The sequence below is a fragment of the Sinocyclocheilus rhinocerous genome, unplaced genomic scaffold, assembly GCF_001515625.1.
Source record: "Sinocyclocheilus rhinocerous isolate Xijiao unplaced genomic scaffold, SAMN03320098_v1.1 scaffold148, whole genome shotgun sequence".
Lineage (NCBI taxonomy): Eukaryota > Metazoa > Chordata > Actinopteri > Cypriniformes > Cyprinidae > Sinocyclocheilus > Sinocyclocheilus rhinocerous.
The window spans coordinates 2,305,938-2,331,445 of NW_015653472.1; the positions used below are offsets into that span (position 1 = coordinate 2,305,938).

General features: G+C 34.9%; 2 protein-coding genes across 2 annotated transcripts; one reads left to right on the top strand and one right to left on the bottom strand.

Moving 5' to 3' along the window:
• Positions 1-63: 63 nt before the first annotated feature.
• On the bottom strand, positions 64-7,721 carry LOC107716167 (rab GDP dissociation inhibitor alpha). The gene is made up of 11 exons (XM_016522533.1): positions 7,448-7,721; positions 5,992-6,099; positions 5,589-5,688; positions 5,294-5,428; positions 4,992-5,190; positions 4,181-4,312; positions 3,994-4,093; positions 3,550-3,721; positions 3,143-3,287; positions 2,716-2,770; positions 64-2,265 (listed from the first exon to the last, which is right to left on the bottom strand). The coding sequence occupies exons 1-11, from the start codon at positions 7,490-7,492 to the stop codon at positions 2,113-2,115; spliced, it is 1,344 nt and encodes a 447-aa protein (XP_016378019.1). The 5' UTR covers positions 7,493-7,721; the 3' UTR covers positions 64-2,112.
• A 1,110-nt stretch (positions 7,722-8,831) lies between these two features.
• On the top strand, positions 8,832-13,555 carry LOC107716175 (V-type proton ATPase subunit S1-like). The gene is made up of 9 exons (XM_016522542.1): positions 8,832-8,997; positions 9,214-9,340; positions 10,393-10,467; positions 10,577-10,770; positions 11,576-11,607; positions 11,767-11,852; positions 12,059-12,303; positions 12,393-12,443; positions 13,314-13,555. Exons 1-9 carry the CDS (start codon positions 8,873-8,875, stop codon positions 13,381-13,383), a joined length of 1,005 nt encoding a protein of 334 aa, XP_016378028.1. The 5' UTR covers positions 8,832-8,872; the 3' UTR covers positions 13,384-13,555.
• Positions 13,556-25,508: the final 11,953 nt, after the last annotated feature.

Genomic DNA, 25,508 nt, shown 5'->3' on the forward strand with positions numbered 1-25,508 from the left:
TTGTCCTTTTAGGAAAGGAAATCCTTCTTCATGTGCCAATAATCAAACGTAACCAAAGAAAGATTGATTTCATTTTATCCATTTTTATTTTTGTTGCACAAGACTGCTCAAACACGAGATGAAATTCACAACTTAAAATTGTCGAGTTTGTGTGTCCGTTTTTTTTTAAAGATGTTTAGTTGTTTCAACATTGAAAATGAAAGACAAAATGAAAATAAATACAGTACAAAACAGTTAATCCAAACATATGCAACAATATGCTGGAGAGGTGCAAAAGATAACAAATATAGCAATGCAGCGTAATTCTACTTGATTCCAGTTATCATTCATCCATCTAATTTGTGCACTAAGGAAAAGAGTTCAAGACCTGTATGCTTCTACGTGAATCTATAAGGCCATAAGTGACTTTGGCCCAATAAAATTCAAGAATGTAATGAAACTGTCACACTCCTTGTTTTCCATTAAAAATTGGAGTCAAAGGCTTTTTTCTCAGTAAGGGCGAGTATGGAAAACATGACAATGCTTGTATATTCTACACTGAAAGCTGTACAGTGAGAGATCAAACAGCACACCATTATCTGGTCCAGACTAGAGTCTACTATTTACTATTGATGGCAATTAGAATCATTTGAAAACAAAAACAAGCATGATTAGAGATACAAGTAATGGTGAAAATGACCAGTCATAGTTCAATACTAAGTTTGTCTTGTGGTTTCTAACAGCCAAGTGTAAATGCAGAGACTACGTCAATCACTGATATAAATAGAAATCAAAGATGCAGTGAGAATCTTTACAGTGCACAGGGAGAGGCATAGTGTTCATCACAATTCAAAGTTAGAGCATGTATGTATTTAGTAGACTGGAGTCAGCCTAGTTTACAAAAGCTAGAATACCAACAGATATGGCTACTATCAAATACCAAAGGATCTGATACTCATTAAATTCACATTATCATTTACTTCTGCAGCTGTGGGAGTGAAAATTGCTTCCACATTCTTAAGACTCATTTCCCATAACAGACTAAGCAATCGACTCATTATGCATATTTGCACACATTTGCATTCAATAACAGCTGTCTGTCTTGGTTTTCACTACAAACAAAATGAATGATAGCAGGAGGATGAGGAATGTAGAATAAGGTCAATAGGTCACTGTGAGGCCATACAATGTTTTTAAGTTAGCACAAAGACTGTAATGTTAGCTACAAGTTAATGGCTTACAATTCACTTCTATACTGCATATTATACATCTCATCCAATTTAGTTGTCCCCCCCAAAAAAATCCACCAATAATAATCATAAAAAAGAACTAAATACCTTTTAAAGACCAGTGAGTGGTAGAGCAGAAGGATCATGATTAGGAAATGCAATGATATGAGACTGAGACCGTCAATTCCGGTTTTGATTGCTGGATCTAGCAAAGTCAGATTTATTTTTGTGCAACTTTGTGTTTTAAATATTATCAATATCATATTACATCCTTTTCCAGGTGTCAAACTCTAGTTTTTAATGGAGAGCGTTTCAAGATCTTACTATATGTTTGTCAGTGACACTTTCCTAAAGTACAGGAAAGCTGCTGTAGTGTTCACATGAAACTGTTAAATGTCAAAGTGACGACAGTATGCTAAACTAACAGTCTGAGGACAGCTGGGGATACTTCACGAAAGTTGATGAGAAATCGTTTTAAATCACCTTCAATATTCGAGGAATCGTTCACGTGTATGGGCTTCAGTCAAAGATGATATTCAGAGAACAGAAAGACACGTGTTTCACTTCAACAGGCTATTTTGCGCAAACGATGCATACTGCTTGTGTATGAATCTAAAATAGCATGTTGGTGTGAGCCCACTTTGTAGTGCAGAGTTGTGGAATGTGAGCAATAGAGCGTCTGTGTGCTGAACTGTAAGTATCCGAACAGAGACACCGGAGGGGTGTGGAGACAATGAGCATAGAGCACTCTGGGAAAGATAAGGCCGGTTGAAAGAGGTTTACAGCGTTGTCGATTCTTTTCTGCATAACCTCTGAACCCAGCCCAGTAAATCCCGTTCAGCCCACCTCATCTCTCCCTCCACCTGATCATTGCCTCTCCACTCCTCTGTCACTTCTCCACCCTTCACTGCTCGTCCTCGCCGAAGACGTCATTCTGTTTACGCTTCATGTTCTCAAAGTCGAAGTCACTGCCTGTCATGCGCTTGTAGATGTCCTTGATGTCGTTACAAGTTGTTTCGAAATGAGTGGTGGCATCGTAGGACCGTGATGCAAAAATCTGGAAACATGACAATGATAGTGGTTATGTTTTGTGATTGATGCCCGGCAGTGCCTTGTTGAAAGAAATTACTGTGAAGCCAGTGTTGTTATTGTTAACTAAAACTATTAAAATAGTTTTTGTTAACTGAAATAAAGCTGAAATAAAGTAAATAAATATTAGATTAAAAACAGAAACTTAAAAAAAACAATGTATCCTTGGAAACTAACCAAAATGAAACTTTAAGTACTAAAATTACTAAATCAAAATGACTAAACCTAAACCTAAAACTAAAATAAAAATAGTTAAATAGAAATATTTAAAAATGGTAATAAAAATAACAAAAGCACATAGTAAAATGACTAAAACTAAAATAAAACTGAACGAAAGCTAAAAGTATAGAAGCTAATTCAAAATATTAATAAATATTACAGTAATATAAAAATATTAAAATAACTGTGGGAAGCTGACCTGGCTCTCTGTCCCATCCTCTGTGGGTTCATACATATCACTGATGGCCACAAACCTGTAAAAATGGCAAAATAATAATAAAAAATTGCATTCCATTTATGATATGTTTTTATATAATTGGCTATAGTTTAAGAATTTAGCTGGCAAAGCTGCGTTCCAGACCAAAGTATGTGTGGTGAGTGTGCGAAGAGGGTTAATATACCTAATACTAAATGGTCATTTTTCTGAACTGCAGCTTTCTTGATATTGACAATTATTAACAGATATTAACTATTATTTCCAAACCTGTTGCATAAAAGCAGTATTACACTCACAGTTGTGCAGTTGAATTGAATATTAGTGCTTCTATTTAAGTTACTAACATTCTTCACTAAAAAAGACCCAAAAAACAGAGTATAGAAGGCATAGAAAAAGAGAGTAAACTGACTTTTGGTCAATGGGCTCAAGGAGTTCCAGAGCAGGTTCGATTTCAGCTTCAGGATCAGAGGTTTCCACGGTGGTGCTTGCAATGGCAATGTATTTCCCTTGAGCCGCCACATTATGGGCGTAGGAGATCATGCAAACATAGATATCTACAGGCAAAAAAAAACAACAAAATGTGCATGAACTTTTCATTACTTCAGCGCAGCTCATTTTTTAAATGAAAGCAAGCAGCGCTCTCTAGTGGTGACTGCACACAAGTACCGGCGCACACATGCTAACATGTATATTTTAAAGGGGTCATATGATGCTGCTAAAAAGAACATTATTTTGTGTATTTGGTGTAATGAAATGTCACAGTTATAGTGTAGGTTTATCCTGCAAATTTTCCGAAGTTGATATGTTGTCACTAACCTGATTTGCGGTTAACCTGGTTCTGAGGGATGATGATCTGGCAGGAATTGGCATCATTAGTGTTTTTAATGGGATGGCTGAGGATGCAGATGACCCGGATCACCTGGCCGACTTTGTGCACGCGGTCCGGGATATAGCTAGGGTCACAGATGAGCTGCTTGCAGCGGGCAACCTGGATGATTGCACCAAATCAGAAGACAACACCAGACCTTATGCATAAACCTATGCATGAAAGCCACCTATTTAATCCTATTTAATGCATGGTTGATGAAATAAACCAAAAATAAATGTAAATTTTGTCTCAAACTTTTCTAAGGAAAATCCATGCATTGTCACTTTGAAATAAATCAGTTTCATTTTTAATTATTATTATAAATTATGAATATTGAATTATTAATTTTAAGTTAAATCACACTGCAAACAACACTTGTGTAAAGAATTCACCTCTCCCTCTGATTTCACGCCCACCACGTGTCCTCCCTCCATCACTATCTCATCCACTGGCTTGTTCAGCATGTAGGTTCCTCCATAAATTGCACTTAACCTGTAAGTTCACAAAGGAAAAGGACCATATTTATAACACAAGGACTTTACAATGACACTCAACACAAGGGTAGGAGGAGCGGCTGACCTAGCAAACCCTTGAGGCAGCTCCCCCAATCCGTACAGAGGGTAAAGGTATGGGCTCTTCCCGTAGCGTGCCAGAGACTCACTGTAAAGTTTGATCCTATTGACGGTCTCCAGACACGGCAGCTCAAGGTAACTAGGAGGAATTAAATTCATTACATTTATCACCAATGCAAAAGAATTTGTTGCCATTTACTGGCATTAAGGCAAGCCAGCATAATCACAGTACATTAAAACGACTGTTTTGTATTACAAGGTTTCTGAAATGTTGTTTAAATATGCAAATGAGGTATTATCTATTTAAAATATGCACTGATTTGCATACATTTCCACAACAAATATCTGAACATTGGATAAAGCCAGTTTCAAAATTCTTGTTTCATTTTGTTGACATATTAGAGTTAAGAGGAGATATATCTTTTCATCACTCCATAAATCAGACAAAAATAAATAAAAATACAAAATTCACCATGCTTGTAGGAATAAAATGTTATATAAATCAGGCAAATGATATATGAATGAACCCCTCTGTAAAAACCTTCAGAATATGGATAGGAACAAAATCAGAAAGTTTGATGTAAGTGCTACTGAAGTGGAGATTTCTGGCTCAAACCACAAGAAAAAACTCATTTTGGCAAAACCTTTATAGATACGTGTTGTAATTGATATCTATATATACTTAAACACTTAAATGTGTAAAACGATGATTTTTCCTGTAGTGTATTGCCTTACATTAAATTAATTTGTTTTATGATGAGACCAATGATAAGACTCTTATGTACATTATGGGGTTTTGTAATACTAGCGACACTTACTCGTCTGTCCTGTAGAGGGCCAGGGCATGTCCCGTGAAGTCGATGACGTCCTGTCCTAAATCAAACTTCTTGTACACTTCTCTCATTGTTGTGAGTTTGGGATCGACGCCCTCAAAAGTCTTGGGGTCATTCTCATCAAAGTTGGCCACAAAAACTAGGAACTTGCGGAAACGTCTCTTCTCAAACATTCCCATTAGGTCTAGGCAACACATGTCGTGTCAACTAAATGAATCTATGTTTTTATCAAAAACAGTCATTCTTGATTTAGTCCTAGAGAGAATAAAAATGCTAGCTGGACTTACTTGAAGCCAGTGCCTCTGTCTCAGTAGAGGGCACTTTGTAGATTTTTCCTCCTTTATACACAAAGCTTCCCTCAACCACTTTGAAGTCAAGGTATCTGGTCACTTCAGTGTATAGAAGCATCTTAACTAACTGACCTTAAAGAAGATAACAATGACAAAATGACATGGTACATCATTATTTGGAATGTTATGAAAAATTACATAATTGCATGAATTAATAGGCAACAATCTAATCCAAAAACATGTTTTGAGCAATATTATCACACCAACAATCATGTTACTTAAGTATTTTTACCATTAGCCATTAAGAATTTAGGAATAAGGTCCACATTCCAGTCTCTTCCCCGGCCCATTGACTCTGGGGGGCTGTCTGAAATCCCAAATCTCTTATAGAGCTGAGAGAAAAGCATGTAAAATGTGAGTGCATGTATAAAAAAAACAAAGGATAAATAAAATATATGTACGTCAGATAATCATATTTTTGAAGATGATCTCAATTGATTTTTTAATAATATAAATATGTTAATATAAACATTGATATTAAAATATTCATTTGTTAAAATACATGGCAACAAATGACAACATTTATTATTAATATTTTATTATTAATTGCAATTATATAATTATAGTTAACGTGTGGAATATCATGCAGGCATGAGATTAGAGTAGTGACAGTGGGAAATGTGAAGCATCCTCACCTCCTCCAGGGGTGTGATGGAGGAACTTTCACCACCATAGTATGGATTTCTGTCCATATGCAAAACTTTCTTCCCATTCACAGACATGATCCCAGAGAGAATACATTCCTACACAAACAAACATCATTTAGTTGAAATAATCCGTCATGGATATATATTTCAATTTTTTTTCCATTCATCTGTTGACATGGCAGCGGGTATCTATCCATTGCCTTAACTTCCGTGTTAAACACTGGGATGGATGCGAGTCACCCCACCCAACTAGTGATGGAAAGTCCGAATCATTTCAGCGAATCGGTTCTTTTGAACAGTTCTAATTGTAATGAAGCGCTTCGAAAAACGAATTCTTCTGATTCGTCTACGTCATTCTGACATCCTGGCGTGGCCTATTTAGTGTTTTAAAGTTTGATTAACAATTGTGCTATTTATTGTAATTTTTTGTGTGTTCCAATTCCATTTGTTGCAGCCATGACATAAAAAAGTAATAATTTAGAACCTAAATATAATTTACATTTACATTAAACAAAATACTATAATTTGTTTACATATTGGCTGAAGTTTTACATCCAACTGTTTGTGTTTTAAAACTACCATATAATCAAGTCGTAAATACATTTCCAGGAGATATTTATAAAATTTCTACTATTCGGCTATTAATAAGTCAACGACCGAAGAACCCCTCATATTGATCACTGGAAAGATCCGACTCACAAGCACTATTCGTTCACGAATCGGACATCGCTACACCCAGCCCACATTATGAGCCGCAGCCCAGATCAGCCACTAGGCTATCCTCCATGAGGAAAAATAGAGGAAACGTTTGTTAAAAACACTTCTGCTTTTTACGTTTTTGTTATTATTATTAACAATACTGTTTTTGGCACGTATTTATGCAATGTCAAGCTCCCACGTCTGTTAAATTGGGCTCTTTAGATTATAACAATAACAAAAATAAATACCCACTAAAACCATAATAACAGACAAACAATGAACTAACATCACTTAAGTACAATACAGCTTTTACGTTGGCAAATCATAAAAGGCAAAATATCCGCAATAAATACATACATTTCGCCTATTTCGACTCACGAGCAAACGGGATACCTGATGCCACTCCTTAGAACCAGACACTGAGGGAAGAATCATTCATTACTTTTTAATGACCGCTTTCATGTCAATATAATGATGCAGCCTCAATTGCTTTGAACATTCGGGGGAAGGTGGATTTAGGATGGATTGCACTCGTATTCAAGCAGAAATTGCGAGAAATGCTGGCTCACTACACACACATACAGAACTGGTCCAAAGGATGCGTCAGCAATAGGCCCTCGGGTTCAATCTAACGCAAAGCATCTATTCGTACAGCCACATCTATAAGCACCCGAGCATCCTTCGGCAACATCTTAATCTGTTTCCAAAGCGAGCGAGTCATCAGTGACCCGAATGCGCTACTCACTGTGAGTCCGGTGCCCAATACGATAACATCATATTCCTCATCCATGTTGTATTACAGTGGATCTCCCGTCTTTAGCCAAATTTCCGCTGCAAAAAAAATCTGCAAAACGGTGTTGATGCAACAAAATATTTATGCAGAACCAGTCTGTTGTCCTATGAGCGGCAAAAAACACCTCTTTGCAAACAATTATCGCTCAAATAATTTGATACGTATCACAATTGATCACTGACTGTGGTGTGAGACCGGCGAGAACAACCAAAGATGGCCCTGACCGCAGCACGAGCTCCAGCGGTGCGGAGACATTCGCGAAATAATATAGTACACCTCCCTAATCGGAGATGATCGATATTGCTATGAATGTCATCAACCCAGAGTTACAATTCAACCGTAAATATAGATGTTTAAAAATACCAATGATAATTCACGCCCTGGGGAATCTTATTGAATACATTTGAATACGCTCGGTGGTACTTTCATTTCCCAATCTTCCAGCTGAATGGCACAGGGCGCAGTCACAGTACCAGATATCCCTCCGCCAACAACACTGTGGATGAAGCCTCTGTCAATAATGCGTGAATTAACGCGGTGATGATTAAGATAAAAGCTGTTTTAGTGTTCTGCAAACGCAAAGGATTTTTCTACTTATATATCAACATGCTCATAATAATATGCGATCTGTTAGTAATTAAAATAATCTTGATTAAAATGCGATCATATGACAGAGACTGTCTGTCAATATTTAAGCCCAATAAAGTGGTCCTGAAATTACAGCGTCATCACAATGCACTCCAGGTGTTTAGAGATAAATGCAACTTTACATTGAGTATTAAGAAGCAGATTATCTCTATGTAGTCTTACAAAACAAAGATAGTTTTGGATGAACTGTTAGCATTTTTATAATAATAGCGAGGACTGATATGGTATGCATTAGATGCAGTTAGCATAAAGGAGACAAACGACAGATAAATCATTAAATTTAACTTAAAATTAAAAGATATAATTTTTTATCAAATGTTTTTGTTTCTACAGGATAATGCGAGAACCTTTATTTTTTACTGTTGTAATAATGTATTTTACAATGTGCAACGGACCATTGCAGCGTTTCTCTCTGAAGATAGATAGAGAGATAGATAGATAGATAGATAGATAGATAGAAAGTTTCAAATCGAACTTAAATCTAAAAGTTCATTTTTAAATATTTGTAATCATTATGGCTGAGTTTTAAATTGAGGATGTTTTACAGCGGCTGGATGTTCTTTTTCTTGCTGGCCTATCGAATAATGCAAATGTAGTTTATTCATATGTTCAGAGTTGCGACGCTGCATCTCACGTGAACGAATCGAGTCAGAAGAGAATCACATGATTGAAGAAAAAATCAGTCACATGATCATCAACGCGCTGCCGTTCACGTGACTCTCCTGCCGAATGACGGAAGTAGGAATGCGGTGTAGTAGCCTTTCAACAATGGCCTTCACCTCGGTTTTATTATTTATCTGCTCGATTTATAGCTGTTATGCTCAAGTGCCTCTGCTCATGTGGACCAGTGATGGGTATGTCACACGTTTCTCTCTTAAATACTGTTTTCTGATTGATTTCTATTAGCGCCAGAACACTGCTATGCTTTTCTTTTATAAGTTCAGGCAGCTAAATCAGCTAACTGACACTGGAAAGCGTTTGGTAGAGGTTCATTACAGTGGACAAGGTTACAAGTCAGCCTGATTCTCTTGAGGGGGATTGCAAACTGAATGATATCTTTGTCAACACAGGTCCAACATGCCACACCTGGCCCAACCAGCAGCTGGTCAGACAGTGTCTGGTGGGCAGCTGGCGTCTTATCTGAAATCTGCCTTGTCCGTTGCTCCACACAGTGTGCTGCTCTTCCTGCAGGATAAGGTAAAATGCCCCATATGTTTAAAATGTGTGGTAAAATAATGCCCCTACAGTGCATTCTTCTGTTTTTATCTGCTATTTAGCATTTAAGACATTTGATTAGTCTTGTAATACAATATTATCTAGTTATATGACCATTTATATTGGTTGAAACGTATGAAACAATGAATGATGTGCTGTATGTTAGAAAAATGTCCTCATAAAGGTAATAATGCCCTTTAAAATCAATTCCACATATTGTCCTTTAATGAAAAAGTTAATTTCTGACATTGGTGAAAAGCTTTACAATGTGAACAGTGTAGTAGGAATGTATTTTACAATGTGGAACTATTAGTGAAGTAGTTTCCTCCTCTGACAGATATATTTACTCTCACATTTACTGGACTTGTCAGTATAGTGTGACTTTGAGCCACAGTCTTACTTCCCCATCCATCTTCCCTTGGACATACCAGTATTACATTACCCTTGTATAATTTTGATCATCTGCAAACTGATATGACAAGATTTATTTTCTTTATTGCAATATTAAACATCAGAGTTGTGAAACATTGACTAACATGTGTGATTGGTAGATAGCAACAATGTATATGTGATCTGAATCAGTGTTTTTTTTCAGCAACTGAAATAAAACTAAATTTCAGTTTGTTGCAGCATTTCTCATTTTTAAGTATTAAAATTGAATTGAAAACTGAAAATATCAGAATAAAATCTAATTCAAAAATTAATAAACAGTGTAATAGTATAAAAAAATAATACTAAAATAACATTGAGCTGTGTTATGTAACACATTATAAAGGGTTATTATAATTAACTAAAAGTAAAACTAAAATCATAAAAACATTTTTAGTTGCTGGAAAAAAGTAAACAAAAATAAAATAAAATGTACTAAAATAACTAAAACTAAAATAAAAAACTTAAATATTAAAACTTTAAATAAAGTTAAAATGAAAACAGAAAATATGAAAATAAAAACTAATTCAAAATATTAATACAAACTAGAATAGTATCAAGGATACTAAAATAACTGACTTTTGCCTGCTCTCCCCACTTTATAGTTAAGTATGGAAGACTTCACTATGTACGGTGGAGTGTTTGGCAACAAGCAAAACAGTGCCTTTTTGAATGTAGAGGTGGGTGTGTGCTTTCTGTTTTTATTTATTTATTTATTTAATTCTGGAGGGATAGCACAACTAGATTTCTCTCAACATTCTCATCAACATTTCTCTCTTGGTATTCAAGTCAGCACTTCAGATGTCCTCCAATCCCCTGGTGTTGCCAGCCCTGGACTGGTCTGCATCACATTCCATCCTGGAACTCTTCCAGGGAGAGCTGGGTATCCCAGCAGTCCACATCGACCTCAGCACCCTGAAGGAAATCAAGCTGAACACCGCACAGCCTTCACTGCTGGCTGTCCATCTCCCTTACACTGCTGGGTAATATGTTCTGTAATGTTATTTATTTTATGAATAAAATGTCTTACAAAAAGCGTTCAGATTCTTAACCAATGTATTGGTTATAAGGCACTTTCATGTTTTTCATCTCGGTAACTTTCTGCAGCACAGGGACTAAAATATAGCATTAAATATAAAACAATGTGATGCCAAAATGATTAATTTTGTATTCCAGAACTTTGAAATAAAACAAACACGGCACACTATTTCAGTAAAATGAAAGAACTGGTTCATCTCTGAATGATTTTTCAAAGAATGTTTTCTAATATAAAACAATGTAATTCCAAAATGATTAATTTTCTGTTTCAAAGTTTTGCACAAAATTTCAGTAAAGTGAAGCAATTGGTTAATGTCTGAATGCTTTTGCAAGGCACTCTGAATTTCAATAATAATGTTAAAATGTTAACTTCCCTTTTTTGTTCTGTTTGTAGTGTTGATATTAAAGCTTAGTTTTTTTTTTTTAAATAAAGTAAAAATATTAGATATAAACTGAAGCAGAAAATTACAAATATTTCCTTGACCACCACTTAAAATAAGTTTAAGTTAGTTGAAGTACAAAATAAGTTGAAGTACTAAAATTATTACAACTAAAAATCACTGGAAGCTAAATATAAATGTAAAAACAAAAAAAAATAATGAAAATGACAAAAGCACACAACAAAATTATCAAAAAAACAAAACAAAACAGAAAATGTAAAAATAAAAGGTAATTTAAATTTTAATAAATACTATAATAGTATATTAATAATACAAAAATAACACTGTTTTTGCTTTGTTTGAATGTCAGGGATCAGACAAAGGAATTGCTTTTGAAAAATGGTGAGTAGTTACATTTTTTTTTTTATCAGGTTTGATAATTATTTTAATATAATTGTTTGTTTATTGCTTTTTATGGTTTAATTCTTCCTAACTTGATGCCTTGTGTTTGTCAGTATTGTTGTACTATACTATAGGATGTAAGATTTCTTTTCTGATTAGATGCGATCATTGGAGAGGTCCTCGACGTGTTCAAATCTCAGGATGTGCCTTACACTGCTGTATACACCGGTCTGAAGCCCTCTAGAGTAAGTGCTCACATCTACCTTACCTTGACATTTATTCATTTCGCAGATGCTTTTATCCAAATAAGGAAAATCATAAGGACAAGTTAGTATGTACTGCACTTTGTTCTCTCACATTATGTTCCTCTTCATTTGAGATGATAAATCCACGACAGCTTTGATGAAACCCTGAACAAAATATTTTTTTGTCATTTATCCTTCTTTTGTAGGTCATTGAGGAGACCCCAGTAATGGCAGGACGTTCTATGGGCCGGTCGCTACTTCAGGCACCACCACAGTCATCTGTGAAACCTCCACTCGTCGTCAACAACACAGCGGGCCAGCCCTGCATCCTGCTGTGGGCCGACACTCTCCTCGCTCGTTACTCTGGGAACCAGGATGATCTGGCAAGAGACATTTTTAATGCTTCTGCTGACTTCACGGCTGGTTCAGTTTGCAATGAAACACTGTCAAGGTCAGGATCCTAATCAAGCAGAAACCAGTATACATTTAAATATTTTTCAATGTTTTCCTCTTGAACGTATAAAATTTTTTTTTTTTCAGACTCGTCATTAATTACCAGAACGTTCTGAATTTGCGATCCCTCCAGCTTATGTGAGTATTCAACACATAATTCATCAATGATATGTATTATTTGTGATTTTGAAGAAAAGGATTTACTGCACTTGTTGGATATGAAGAAAAAAACAAAAACAACAGAATTTTACATGCATTTTTAATAGGGATGTAACACTACACTCATGTCACGATTCAGATCAATACACAATACTGATCTCACGACACAATACTCTCACAGTACTTTGAACAGATGGTACGTTGTTGTTTTTTTTACATGGACCCCCATGTACAGGCCAATACATTCACTTTACATTTAGTCATTTAGCAGACGCTTTTATCCAAAGCGACTTACAAATGAGGACAATGGATTGGAAGCAATCAAAATCAACAAGAGAGCAATGATATGCAAGTGCTATAACAAGTCTCAGTTAGCTTAACACAGTTCACGTAGCAAGTTTTTTAAATTTTTTTTTATTATATAATAAAAAGAAAACCGATAGAATAGAAAAAAAAAAATATATTTTTTAAAGAAAACAAGCAGTTAGTAAATGTCAATAGTGACACCAAAATAGAAATATTCATGATTCTGTTTATCTTTCAGAAAAAATTTGTGTTAAACATGTATACTTGCACGATGTTCCTGACTATATACATTTAAAATGTTTTAAATATTGTATTTGAGTAAATAATGTATTTTATGTTTACTTCATTACAAATGATTAATAAACATGGAAGCTCAGTTGTGTGACCTTTTGAATTTACCATATTTAATGCTAAATTAAATCTTTCTAAACTTGCAAAATTTTAATTATTTAAAACCTTTGGCCAATAGTGTATGCATGATATATATTGTTGTATTGTAACAATATATTGTGATACCCATTAATTTGTGATACTTCGCCAAAGCTTCTCTATGCGCAAGATCTTCTTTCCTGTATCTGCTCGCAACTGGTCGGTGATGTTGTCAAAATTGTAAAAATATACTTGATTTTGTACGTGTCAAAAAAGATGTGGTTGGTAATCAGGAATTTATGGATCATCAATTTATTTTGATGTCTTGTAGAAAGTGGTGAAATTATTTTCATCTCTCCCTTATTACATTTTTTATTATTTGATTAACTTTGATAAAGCTTTACAATAAGGTTCTATACAAATAAATGCAATAGCTAACATGAAATAACAATGAACAATTCTTTTACAGCATTTGTAATGATTTTATATATAAATTGAAGTTGTATAAATGAACATTGTTATATACTGTACATATACATATATATGAAGGAACATGGGTTAACATTGACTATAATACGAATTTTATATTTGTAAATTAACGTTGGTCTAGAGGTTAATAAATGCTGCAAAAAAGTTGTTCATTGACATTAGCTTATGATTCCTAATGCATTGAATTGAACCTACACATTTCAGTACACATACAGTGCACATGCATGTTTCTTATGAATGCAATAACTTTTGACATGTTTTGCATTAGAACATCTTGTGCTGTTATTTTTTGGGCTACTGTTATTTAGTTTGTCATTTAAATCTGGTGGTTTGTTTCTCATATTGTACTAGATTTGTATATGTTTTTTGTAGATGTACATTAAGAGTTTCCAATATTTAATAATGCCAAATGTACAATTTAAGTGCCTAAGACGGACCAGTCACTGCATGGAAAATGAAAAGTGGTCATTAGGCTGAATTATGATTTATTGGTTATTAGACTAATAAAAGTGCCAGAAGTACCCAGTAGTCATGTATTTTCAATGAATAATTGTTTGAATTAATTTAGGAGATGCCCAAAATAAAAAAAATATATAAAGATTGAATGATTTATAGTAGACTTAAATTTGTTAAATGAAAATAGCTTTTCAGAATTTTGCTGTTGGCTGTACAACAGGATGCAAAGTATATTGAAGTGACTATTGTATATTTAAGCTCATTGGAGCAATATTCCATTCAAAACATGCCTTCAACATGCCATGTCCAGTAGGATTCATGTTCAGTATGTTTTTATTTTACAATGTGTTTTGTTGGGCGTTGTTGTGAAACATACATTGTATATTCTACAGATTCAAATGAGCAGTTCACGTCACTAGATTTGCAATCAGAGCAATGCATTGTAATCATGTTATGAACATCCTTTTTTCTAGTTGAATGATTAAACTACCACTAAATATCTCAATTGATTGCTCCTTGTAATGATGATTTTAAGGACAATGTTGACTGAACGTTTTTTTTTGCCAGCCTTGTGGTAAAGAAAGCAGCTATGCATGTAGAATTTTGCAATATGAAATGTATCTGCTGATGATGGAGCAACTGGTCTTGCAAAATCTAATTTTACATTAGACATTTGTCAAACTGAATCAATGCTCAAGTCTGCGATATCTAAACACAAAAAAAAACTCCCATGTAGACTATCAGCATTAATGGTTGCAGAAGTGAAGAATTTTCCACAATTTTTCATGGGAACTTCTTTCCTGAGAATTTTTATGCACAATTAAGCATTTTGTGGTTTGATACATTGCATATATATTTAACTACCTGCTCAAAAAAAGTGTCTACTTTTTCAGCATTCTCTGCTGAAACCACCAAGATGAATCTCTTGATTTGAAGCAAAAAGTAGAATAAAAATGGGCACTTAAATGCTCATGATAGAATGAACTGCTTGTGGAGCATTGTGAATGACATATCTAAAACTAAAAATGATACAACTGATCAAAAAATAAATGTATGCAGATATATCTGCAAAAATAAGATTTTTGGAAAAGGGAACGTCTACATACAGTATTCACAGTCAGGAGCCCTGTGAATAGGATCACGGCTTGAGCGGGGTAATTGGGATACTGACTCAAGTGTCATTTGCAATGATTCATGGGAGCAGAGATTTCTTTGAAAGATGGCGTTCTCTGCAGGATTATGGGTAGTCTAGTTCTACACCAAGGAAGAGTCATCACCTTTTCAAAATACTCATGCTTTGAGCTGCAATCCAACAGTCAGCATGTGCATGACTAAACAGCTGGTATACTAAACCTTCACCTCAAAGGAATCTCCATTTCCCATGGAAAATGTGTGGAAATCTAGAAATCACATAAGGAGCAACTGAGACAGTGCAAATAACTTACCGATTCCTTTTGAAACGCAGCACTCCAACCACACCTAATAAACGTAAAGAAATTGTGTTACAAATGATGAACCTTGATTGTAATAAAAAAAAAAGACCAAATTCTTATTTTAACAATGTCAGAATCCTACATAAAAAGAACAACAAAACTAATTTTCTTGAATATTTCACAAATAAAAACAAAACTGATACTGTGTGACAGTTGTCAGGGGGATTGGACGAAGTGCACAATTGGATTTATGCTCAGTGAGGGAGGAATATCAGCCCAAGTGTATATGTTTAGCACATTTCTCACACACCAGTAGATTCAGTTATGATTTAAATAGATTATAATAAATGTTGTTAATAATAAATTATACTACAATATACATTAAGTTTACTTTAAATTTAACAGTATTCAGAACAGGAATGCAAAATATAAGTTTAAACGATTTGTTGTGGAGTGACGAGAACTTTAAAAAAAAAAACATGTTTATTATACGTTAACATCTTTTTTTCTCTTCTCGGTTTCTCTCTCTCAACAATGCAATTATGGCCTTGTGTGATAATCAGGTAAGACTTATTTTTCAGAATATAAAGTCATTATCAAAAAGGAAAAATTAAAACATTATCGGTTTCTTTGCATTTTGTTCATTATAAAAAATGAGCTGACTGATTACATTTTTGGAAAAAATTATTTTATAACTGATGTTTTTTTCCCCCTGGAACACAAACTCAGTCATTTTTAAAGCATAACACTGCTACAACTTAAAAGATTTGGTGACTGTATTGAATAAGAAGGTATAGGACATGTAGATTATCAGGTGAAATATGCAGACTGACTTACCCAGACCAATCACAACCATCACAACAATCACAATCAGTGCAACAGCCCATGGAGCTGCTAAAAATAAATAAAACAAAATAAATAAATACATTGTTTAATGGATTAAGACAAACACTTTGTAAAATGTGAAATCCCGCTGTAACACTTGCAACAAAATTAACCATAACCCAGAAGTAAATATTCATTTAAAACTAACTACAATGTCCAACTAGAAATATGACATGACCTGCAGAATGCTCAGAAACCAGCCTATTATGGGATACTTTGAATCTCTGAGCTGTCACACTCCGTCAAATATATGAATTTACATTTACAGAAATACTAGAATTATCACATTTCATAATCCACCAGTTTCATACATTTCAGATCAAAAAGATCAAGGAGCCAAGGGTGACCATTACTGACAAGAGGAATCAGCTCTACTGAATAGTATAGTAAAAATGTTTTTTTTTTTTTTTTTTTCTAATACTAAATTTAATTTAACTTTCTACAATTTTATGTACCTTTTTTTTTTTTTTTTTTACTAATACTTACGTGTACTTGTACTTGTCGGTGTTGTGTCTCCTGTGGCATAAAAAAAATACAGTTAGGAAACCGTAAAAGAGGAGGAAAAATTTGTAGATTCTAATACAAACAGATGGATAAGGTTATAGATGGAGTAGATTATTTTTAAAAAGATACAGTGGACAGACAGTTTAAGTAAACAGTTATGCAATTATACCAGACATATAATTACTCTCTCATGCTAAGAAAAAAAAAAAAAAGAGAGATTATTCCCCTAACAGGCCCATTATAAAGAGCTAATTACATTAAAGGGGTCATGAACTGCCTTTTTTATTATTTTGTACTGTTCTCTGAGGTCCACCTATAATGTTATCAAGATTTTTTATAATAAAATATAGATTCATAAGACAATACCATTCTCTTTAGGAGCCTTGGATGGTGTGGAAATCTCAGGAGTTGTAGGTAGGGCTGAGAATCAACATATGCATTGGGTTAGGGAACTATAGAAATGTGAGTACAAGAAGTACCGACAAACCCAGAAATAGTCACACTCTTAAAGGGGTCATGAACTGCCTTTTTTATTACTTTGTTTTATTACTTTGTACTGTTCTCTGAGGTCCACTTATAAATGTTATCAAGATTTTTACATCAGAAAACATCATAATTTAGCAGTAATAGGCTATTTTCTGTCCTGTTTTGACCCCCCTCATCGGAACGCTCTGTTTGAATAGACGTGGCGGATTGTAGACTCGGAAGTAAACGCCGACTGCTATGATTGGCTAACAGTTGTGTATGTTTGACAGCCTACATCCTTCATAGATGGACGCTGCTGTGATTTAGATTAAAAACGCATAAATAGTCAGTACATATCAAACGATCTGTAATAACAGATAAAGCAATAGTGAACACGTAATAAAAACAGTTACTCACACACTCGCACTTGTGTGGTGCGACATTACTGTCGAATCCAATATAGTCGCACAGCATCTCTTTTAAGTTCAGCCTTTCAGAAAACCCGGCGTTGAATTGTGCCTTGTTTGTAAACGAATTCGCAGAGAATACTATTTTACTAAATACTATTTATATACTACTGAATACTATTTGTGACCCTGGATCACAAAACCAGTCTTAAGCAGCACGGGTATATTTCTAGCAATAGCCAAAAATACATTGTATGGGTCAGAATTATTAATTTTTCTTTTATGCCAAAAATCATTAGGATATTAAGTAAAAATCATGTTTAATGAAGATATTTTGTAAATTTCCTACTGTAAATATATCAAAACATAAATTTTGATTAGTAATATACATTGCTAAGAACTTAATTTGGACAACTTTAAAGGCGATTTTCTCACAGTAGAAGTTACATCTTACTGTAGACTTCAAATCTGGGTACTGTCTTATGTTTTAAAATCACAAAGGGAGTTTGGTGCCATCAGGCTAACGTGACAGTCACGACTCATGCAGCTGTAAGGTTTTCTTTTTCTTTTGTTTTTACTCGCGATCTTTACAACACGCATTACATTATGTATTTCATGGCACACTCGTTTTATGCGTATTTGGCGCCACCTATTGTTGTGGGTGTATTATTGACATGTCAAAGTCTAGACCCTGAATATAAGACGACCGCATTTTTTCAGATGTATTTCCAAGAAAAAAATATAGTCTTATATTCGGGTCAATACGGTAGTTGTATCTCGGCCAAATATTGCCCTATACTAACAAACCATACATCAACAGAAAGCTTATTTATACAGTATATAAGTACGATGTATAAATCTCAATTTAAAAAAAACTGACCCTTATGACTGGTTTTGTAGTCCAGGGTCATATTTTAGTTATTATACCATTCTTACTTATTTCTATCTTCTGAACTACTAATGTGATGGTTAGCTAGACTCACTATAGCTCACTAAGACTTCCTCAACAAACAACACAAATAAGTATATGACAACTTTCATTCTGGGTGAACAGTTCCTTTACAAATTGCAGTCATACATTAATAAAAGAAATCATTTCAATCTTACTTGCTTTAATGCATTGTGGTGGGTCAGGGCTCCATCCATTTTCTCCACACAAAATATAAGCAACTCCTTTCAGTGTATAGCCATCTTCACATTTGTATTCTATAAAGTTGCCCAGTTTGTAGGGGGGTGATTTTCCACCGATTCTTTTTGCATTAGGAATTGTAGGCGTTGGACACCCATCTGGGAAAAAAAGGAAAGAAAAAATGTTTATAAAAAACATATGCGTTACAGTAATCTGACGCAGTACTATTTTGATCATCATAATTATTATTATTAGAACAACTTCTGCTCCGTTCTATTCTTATATTTGGTAAAACAAAAAACATTACTAGGAGGTGATTATCTTTTTAAACAATAGTAAATTAGTATTACTTACTCGAGTAAGACGTGCAGTTGAAATTAAATTACAATGCTTGAATGGGATCAGCAAATAAAGTTTATTAACAGTTTTTACTTTTTTTTTTTATGTTGCTCATTCTTTATCAACCCCCTCGCCCCACCCCTTTAAATATATAAATATAAATTGTTTTCAAAACTTGTAAACTTTAGTTTTAGTATTTCAAAGAGCCAAAGTAGCTTTTGGGTAAAAACACAACGGTGTCTAATGCTACACACAATGGTGCTAACTACAACTGAGCAAATCATGTGCAGAAGTTTTCATACAGTTTTATCACTGTGATCACTGCAAAATGTATTAAGGTTACATAAATATTTGTGAACTGGGGACAAAAACACATCTGCTGGTTAAGGTCACGATTAAATCTGTCCTGAAATTATTACAAGGGCACCAATGCAGGCTTATTTAAATGCTAAAATTACTTTTGGGTTTATGCATCCATTTCATGATCAAAAGCAAATGGAAGTCATGTGCATGTACCACGTTTACCAGTGAAGATTTTGGTTATTTCTGTGTACAGTAGTGGCATGCTGCGACCCCGATTAGGATCCAGCATTAAGCTAAAACTTTTCTGTTTGCAAAGCATTATTAGTTTCTAGTATCAACATTATTCTACGAGGCTATACACAGTTTACAGAAAACACAAAGTCACAAAGTGACCTTTCTTAATATTATATTACAGCACCAGACAATTCTTAGAATAGAAATATGTTATCCACCTTTGTCTGAGGGAATGTCTTACTGTGTTTTTAAACATATGGGCAGCACTTCTGGTTTAGCCAAGTGTCACTCAAATACACTGAAACAAACATTTCATATTTTAAGGGTGCACTACAAATAATCCTTATCTGTCAGATTGACTGAACGAGCTATATGTTTTCCGTCATTATTTTTATCTATCATACGTAGATACACCCCATTCATATGTAGATATCACATCTGATTATTTTCTTTTACTTTTCTGCTGTAACAATATGAAAAAGAAAAAAAAGACACCGTGCCCATGGTCTGCTATCGTGATTTAATGAACAATATCCCACAAATAATTCACTGGAATGTACTAAGAATCTCCCATTTTGTAAATGCTTATTATTAGAGCTAATCATTAAACACGTTTATTGTCAGTATCTGATTGTTTACACTTCTGTGGAAGTTACTCCCATAATTCACTGAAAGCGTCATAGGGTGTAGGAAAAAAATGGATACACTATTCATGCCTGTTTCCTGGAAAAACAAAACCCTTAAGTGGCTTAATGTGGGCTTGTTTTTCTAGTGAGTTCTGGCAACCATGTTTATGTGTCATGAATATTTTTGTATGGTATTGCCGGAAGACAAAGAGACTGTAAATGTTAAATCCGTATATCTGATTAAGGTTAATTTTCTACACTAGCATTCAGATTATCTTAATGCTAACACACACACCAAAAGCCACAAAGCTTTAAGTTTCGTAGTAATCGTAGTTAAAATTCATTAAAGATCGATAGATAGATAGATAGATAGATACTCACCTCGGACATGTTCACAGATCATAAGATAAGCAAGGAGAGCAACACTGGGACACAGCACCTTACAGCCCATCTTGTTTATGTCGGTGAATGCCAGCTCCAAACAAGGCCAATGTTATTTGTTTGTTTTTTCGCAACTAACAAATATAAAGACATCTTAGCGTAAGGAAATGCGCTTTTAAAAAGTGTACTTTTTATATAATTAAGTCAACACATTCAGTACAACAACAAAAAAAGAAAGAAGAAAAAAAGAAAAAGAAACGAGAGATTCACATGAGAAAAACCTGTTAGCAGCTAGCATAACAATCAAGATGGGGTTTAAATTAACATGCCACATTATTAGACAACTTAAACGTGCTTTGAACGAATGCAAAATAATAGGCTTAGTTAATCAACCAAGCTTCATTTAATTTTCTTATAAGGCTATTCGTTACGCCAAAATAATGTGGTAACGTTAACTGTTACGCAGCGCGTATGAAGGGCGTAATGGCCATTGGTCATTGCGCTTCATCTGTTAATTTAACAGTCGATAACAGAAACCCTAATGTAATTCGACACACGTAAAATACCATTGTGAAATAACAAATAATTTCACATAAAATAATGTAGTCATATATATTACTCTTTTTTTTTGGATAATTTCTTTTAAGAATGGCGAGGACCTCGTGGTAGATAGGCTAATCTATACACAGAGAAGCGAAAATTAAATCCTTGTTTTAAGCAACCTTACCTTCGGGTGTTTTTAGAAGATTTCTCGGTGTTCAGTGCTGGATTCAGACTGAGGCACATAAAGACCAGTTTAACTACCAGGAAGGGGTAAGGGTGGAGATCAACATTTGCTTCTCATGAAGTAATTTCCGTCTGAGGACGAGGAGGGCGTTACGATGCGTCATAGATTTTAGAGGGTGGGAAGCTTCCGTTGCCGATTCTGAAACGTCACTTTACGACTTGAAGGTTTATTATGGTTTATGGCAGCGGATTTTCGCCACAATGGAGTATAAAATATGATTCTGTAAATCATAATAACGAGAAACTTAATTATGAATATTAATAACGTCATAATGACTTAACATCTAAGAATGACAAACTTTCATGTAATAATGAAAACCTTTTTTTTTTTTAAATCTAATAATAATAATATTGAAGAAGAAAGTTAATAAGGAACTTTTACTGTTATAAAAACACGGATTTTTGAGTATTAGGCTACCGAAGCTGAAAGTCTCAACATTAATAAAATATAGCTTACGTCCAGTGCCTTAACAAATATTATTTTATTAAGCAAATCCATTCAGTACGATTCTTGTGGCTCATAGCTGTGAAAATATTGTGTATTTAAGCATTGTATTGACAAATCAGAAGCCAAGTCCGAGAACCTATCAGTTTGATAAAAAAATCAGTAAATGAACAACGCAAGTGCATATAGGCCTACTAGGCTTATTCTTTGAAAGCCAGGCTAAACGAATACACATATTCACGGCATTGGGCAGATCCTTGGTCACCTCTCAAGTAGGCTACACATATTGCTTGTAACGTTATTAAATGGTTAAAACATTACAGAAATAAATGCACTTTATCATTGTTATGTAGCCTAGTTATTTGAAGTCTGCTAAGGTCACACCACGTTCTGAGATATATGTGTGCATATGAACAGGATATTATTTGGAAGAAGCACAAAAACATTTTGTCTGATTTTGTCCCTACTTCATACAGGGTTGTTATCACGGCTGAAAATAAATAAAATAATGTGACTTTTGAATCTAGTATGACTTTGCTTTTGATAAAAAAAAAATTCCAATAAACTAAAAGACAAGTAGCTGTCCAAGCTTCCAAAAGAACAAAAGAAGAAAAAAACCCCACCATAAAATAGTCTCTCAATGTATTCAAAGTCTTCTAAAGCCATAAAATTGTTAGGTAGCCTACAGGTCACTCATTGAAAATCTTGCCTTCAGCCTGTTCAAATTTGGTGCAATAATTATAATACCAAAGCAGGAGGAATCTGTGGACTTATCCAACTTATCCAATGCACTTTAAGCCAATCATAAAAAGACCTAGATGTTTCACAACAATCAGTTACCATTGACAGAGACATAGAAGTAGTGTAAATGATTCCTACCCATAATAACATTCCCTACTGACTACATTTAATAACTCACAGTCACATAAATATGTCATTAGGCAAACAGCAGGGTTAGCGTCAAGATAAACAGACCCACACAAAGCAGTTTATTCAGTGTTGAATGTGCGGAAGTTTGAACAGGATTTGACTCAAGAATGGAAGGCAAGATAATCAGTGAATAAGTCTTTGATTTGTTTCTCACAGAAAAAAAAGTTTATATGAGAATAGAAGTGTAGGCTACATGGCAACATAATAATTTGGCTTTGTTTGCAGATCAAAGTTTACAAAATGTATATAATAAGTGAGTACACCATGAATCCAATTTCCATACCGTGTTTTTGGCTTGTCCTGAATCACTACAGTACACCTATAATAAGTGTTTACATTTTTTACAGATAAATCCTTTGGATTGTAGAGTATGAATAGAGTTGGATTCAAGAATGCATCAAACTTACATTTGTTTTCCAAGGCATATCCCATCACACACAGACCCTTCTGAAGAGGGAGATATTTCATGTCAGGTAAGTGTTCTCTGATAGCAGTAAAATAAACTTTTGCCAAGTGGGTTAAGACATTATGCATGATTAACTCTGATAATTAGAACTTTATGTAAATTCAAACTTTATGCGCTGCTCCTTAATTCTACTTTGTGATGCTAAATGCAAAAAAAAAAAAACACTCAAACAGTAATCCAACACAATAAATGTTTATCACATTCATAGTTTGACATAATTTGAATTTTTTTTTAAAATTCTAGTAGCTAGTTACATTTATTAATTTGGCAGATGCCAAAAACAACAAGTGATTCATCATAAGATGGCAGTAAACACAAGAAATGCCCGTTATACAAGTTTTCAGTCATCGTTCAAAATAATAAAAGCAAAGACAGGAAGATATTAAGGGAAAATAATAGCACAGAAAAATTGAGAGAATTTTTTTTTTTAATGGAGGAGCCAGTTTGAAGATCATGGAAGAGGTGACTATTCAGTTGTTTCTTGAAGCTTGTGAGGGATTCCTCACAATGCCCGGATGTCCAGATGAAGTTAGGTACATCATTACAACAGCGAGGAACAGTGAAAGAAAACATCCTTGAGAGAGATTTTGTGCCTCTCTGCAATGGGACCACGAGGCGTCGCTCGTTTGTCCACAGGTTTCTGGAGGGGATAGACTCGTAAGAGTGAGCAGAGGTAGGAAGGTGTGGAGCCCCTGGCTGCTTTGTACGCAAACACCAATGTCTTGAACTTGATGAGAGCCACAACTGAAAGCCAGTGCAGAGAGATGAGAAGAGATGAGATGACATGCACTTTTTTCATCTCAGTAAAGACTACTCTATTTGCTGCATTCTGGCTTAGCTGCAGAGGTTTGTTAGAACTGGCTGGAAGACATGCCAAGTGAGCATAGCACAAGTCCAGCCTGGACAGAGCAAGATCTTGAACAAGGAGTTGTGTAGCATGTTCCGACAGAAAAGGCCTGATCTTCCTAATGTTGTATAAGGCAAATATGCAGGACCAGGCAGTTTTAACAATAATGTCTGTGAAATTCAGCTGATCATCTATCACGACTCCAAGGTTTCTGGCTGTCCTGGAAGGTGTTATGTTTAATGCACCCAGCTGGATGGAGAAATGGGAATGAAGTATTGGGTTGGCTGAAATCACAAGCAGTTCTGTCTTGGCAAGGTTGAGTTGAAGGTGATGTTTTCTACATCCAGTAAGAATTGACTGTTAGACATGCTGAGATTCAAGCAGCCATCATTGGATCATCAGGATGGAATGAGAGGTAGAGTTGAGTGTCATCAGCATAGCAGTGATATGAAAAGCCATGTTTCTAAATGACAGAACATAGTGATGCCATGTAGATAGAGAAGAGAAGTAATAATAATAATAATGCATTTTATTTATAAAGCACTTTACATTTTAAAGAAAATCTCAAAGTGCTACAAAAGAGTCATAATAAAATAGAGCAATTAGAGCAATTCAAAATTAACACAGAAATTTAAACATTAATAGAAGTTTAAACATTAAAAGACTTTTTAAAAAGAAACGTTTTTAGACTTTTTTTTAAACTACCAGCCCTTAGATGTTCGGTGAAGGCATTCCACAGGCGAGGGGCGGCGGCGCAGAAGGCTCGGTCCCCAATGGTGCAGGTCTTAGTCCTAGGGGGGAGGAGACGATGAGTGTTTGTGGAGCGGAGAGAATGCGCTGAGATCTGTGGAGTGAGGAGTTCTTTAAGGTAAGTGGGAGCATTGCCATGGATGCACTGATGTGTGAGGAGGGAGACTTTGTAATCAATCCGGGCGGAAATGGGAAGCCAGTGTAATGATTGAAGAATTGGTGTGATGTGTCCATATTTACGCACTCTCATCAGGATCCTAGCGGCACTGTTCTGTATGTGCTGGAGTTTCTGGATGCTCTTGCCAGAGATCCCGATGAGAAGAGCGTTACAGTTGTCTAGTCTGGAGGAGACAAATGCGTGAACGAGTTTCTCGTAACTTATAACTTACCCCACTTATCTCGTGGGGTAACCAGCACATGATCAATGAAGCAGTGGTGTGTGTAAATAAGGTCCAGTTGGTTACCTGATTTGTGAGTAGCCACAGTTAACACTT

Excerpts from the sequence above, each read along its gene's own strand:
- LOC107716167 (XM_016522533.1), bottom strand. The coding sequence starts at position 7,492 with ATGGATGAGGAATATGATGTTATCGTATTGGGCACCGGACTCACA. Across the intron at positions 6,100-7,447 it reads TATTGGGCACCGGACTCACA|GAATGTATTCTCTCTGGGAT; the intron begins GTGAGTAGCGCA and ends TTGTTTGTGTAG. Across the intron at positions 2,266-2,715 it reads AGGATGGGACAGAGAGCCAG|ATTTTTGCATCACGGTCCTA; the intron begins GTCAGCTTCCCA and ends TCATGTTTCCAG.
- LOC107716175 (XM_016522542.1), top strand. The coding sequence starts at position 8,873 with ATGACGGAAGTAGGAATGCGGTGTAGTAGCCTTTCAACAATGGCCTTC. Across the intron at positions 9,341-10,392 it reads TGCTCTTCCTGCAGGATAAG|TTAAGTATGGAAGACTTCAC; the intron begins GTAAAATGCCCC and ends CCCACTTTATAG. Across the intron at positions 12,304-12,392 it reads TGCAATGAAACACTGTCAAG|ACTCGTCATTAATTACCAGA; the intron begins GTCAGGATCCTA and ends TTTTTTTTTCAG.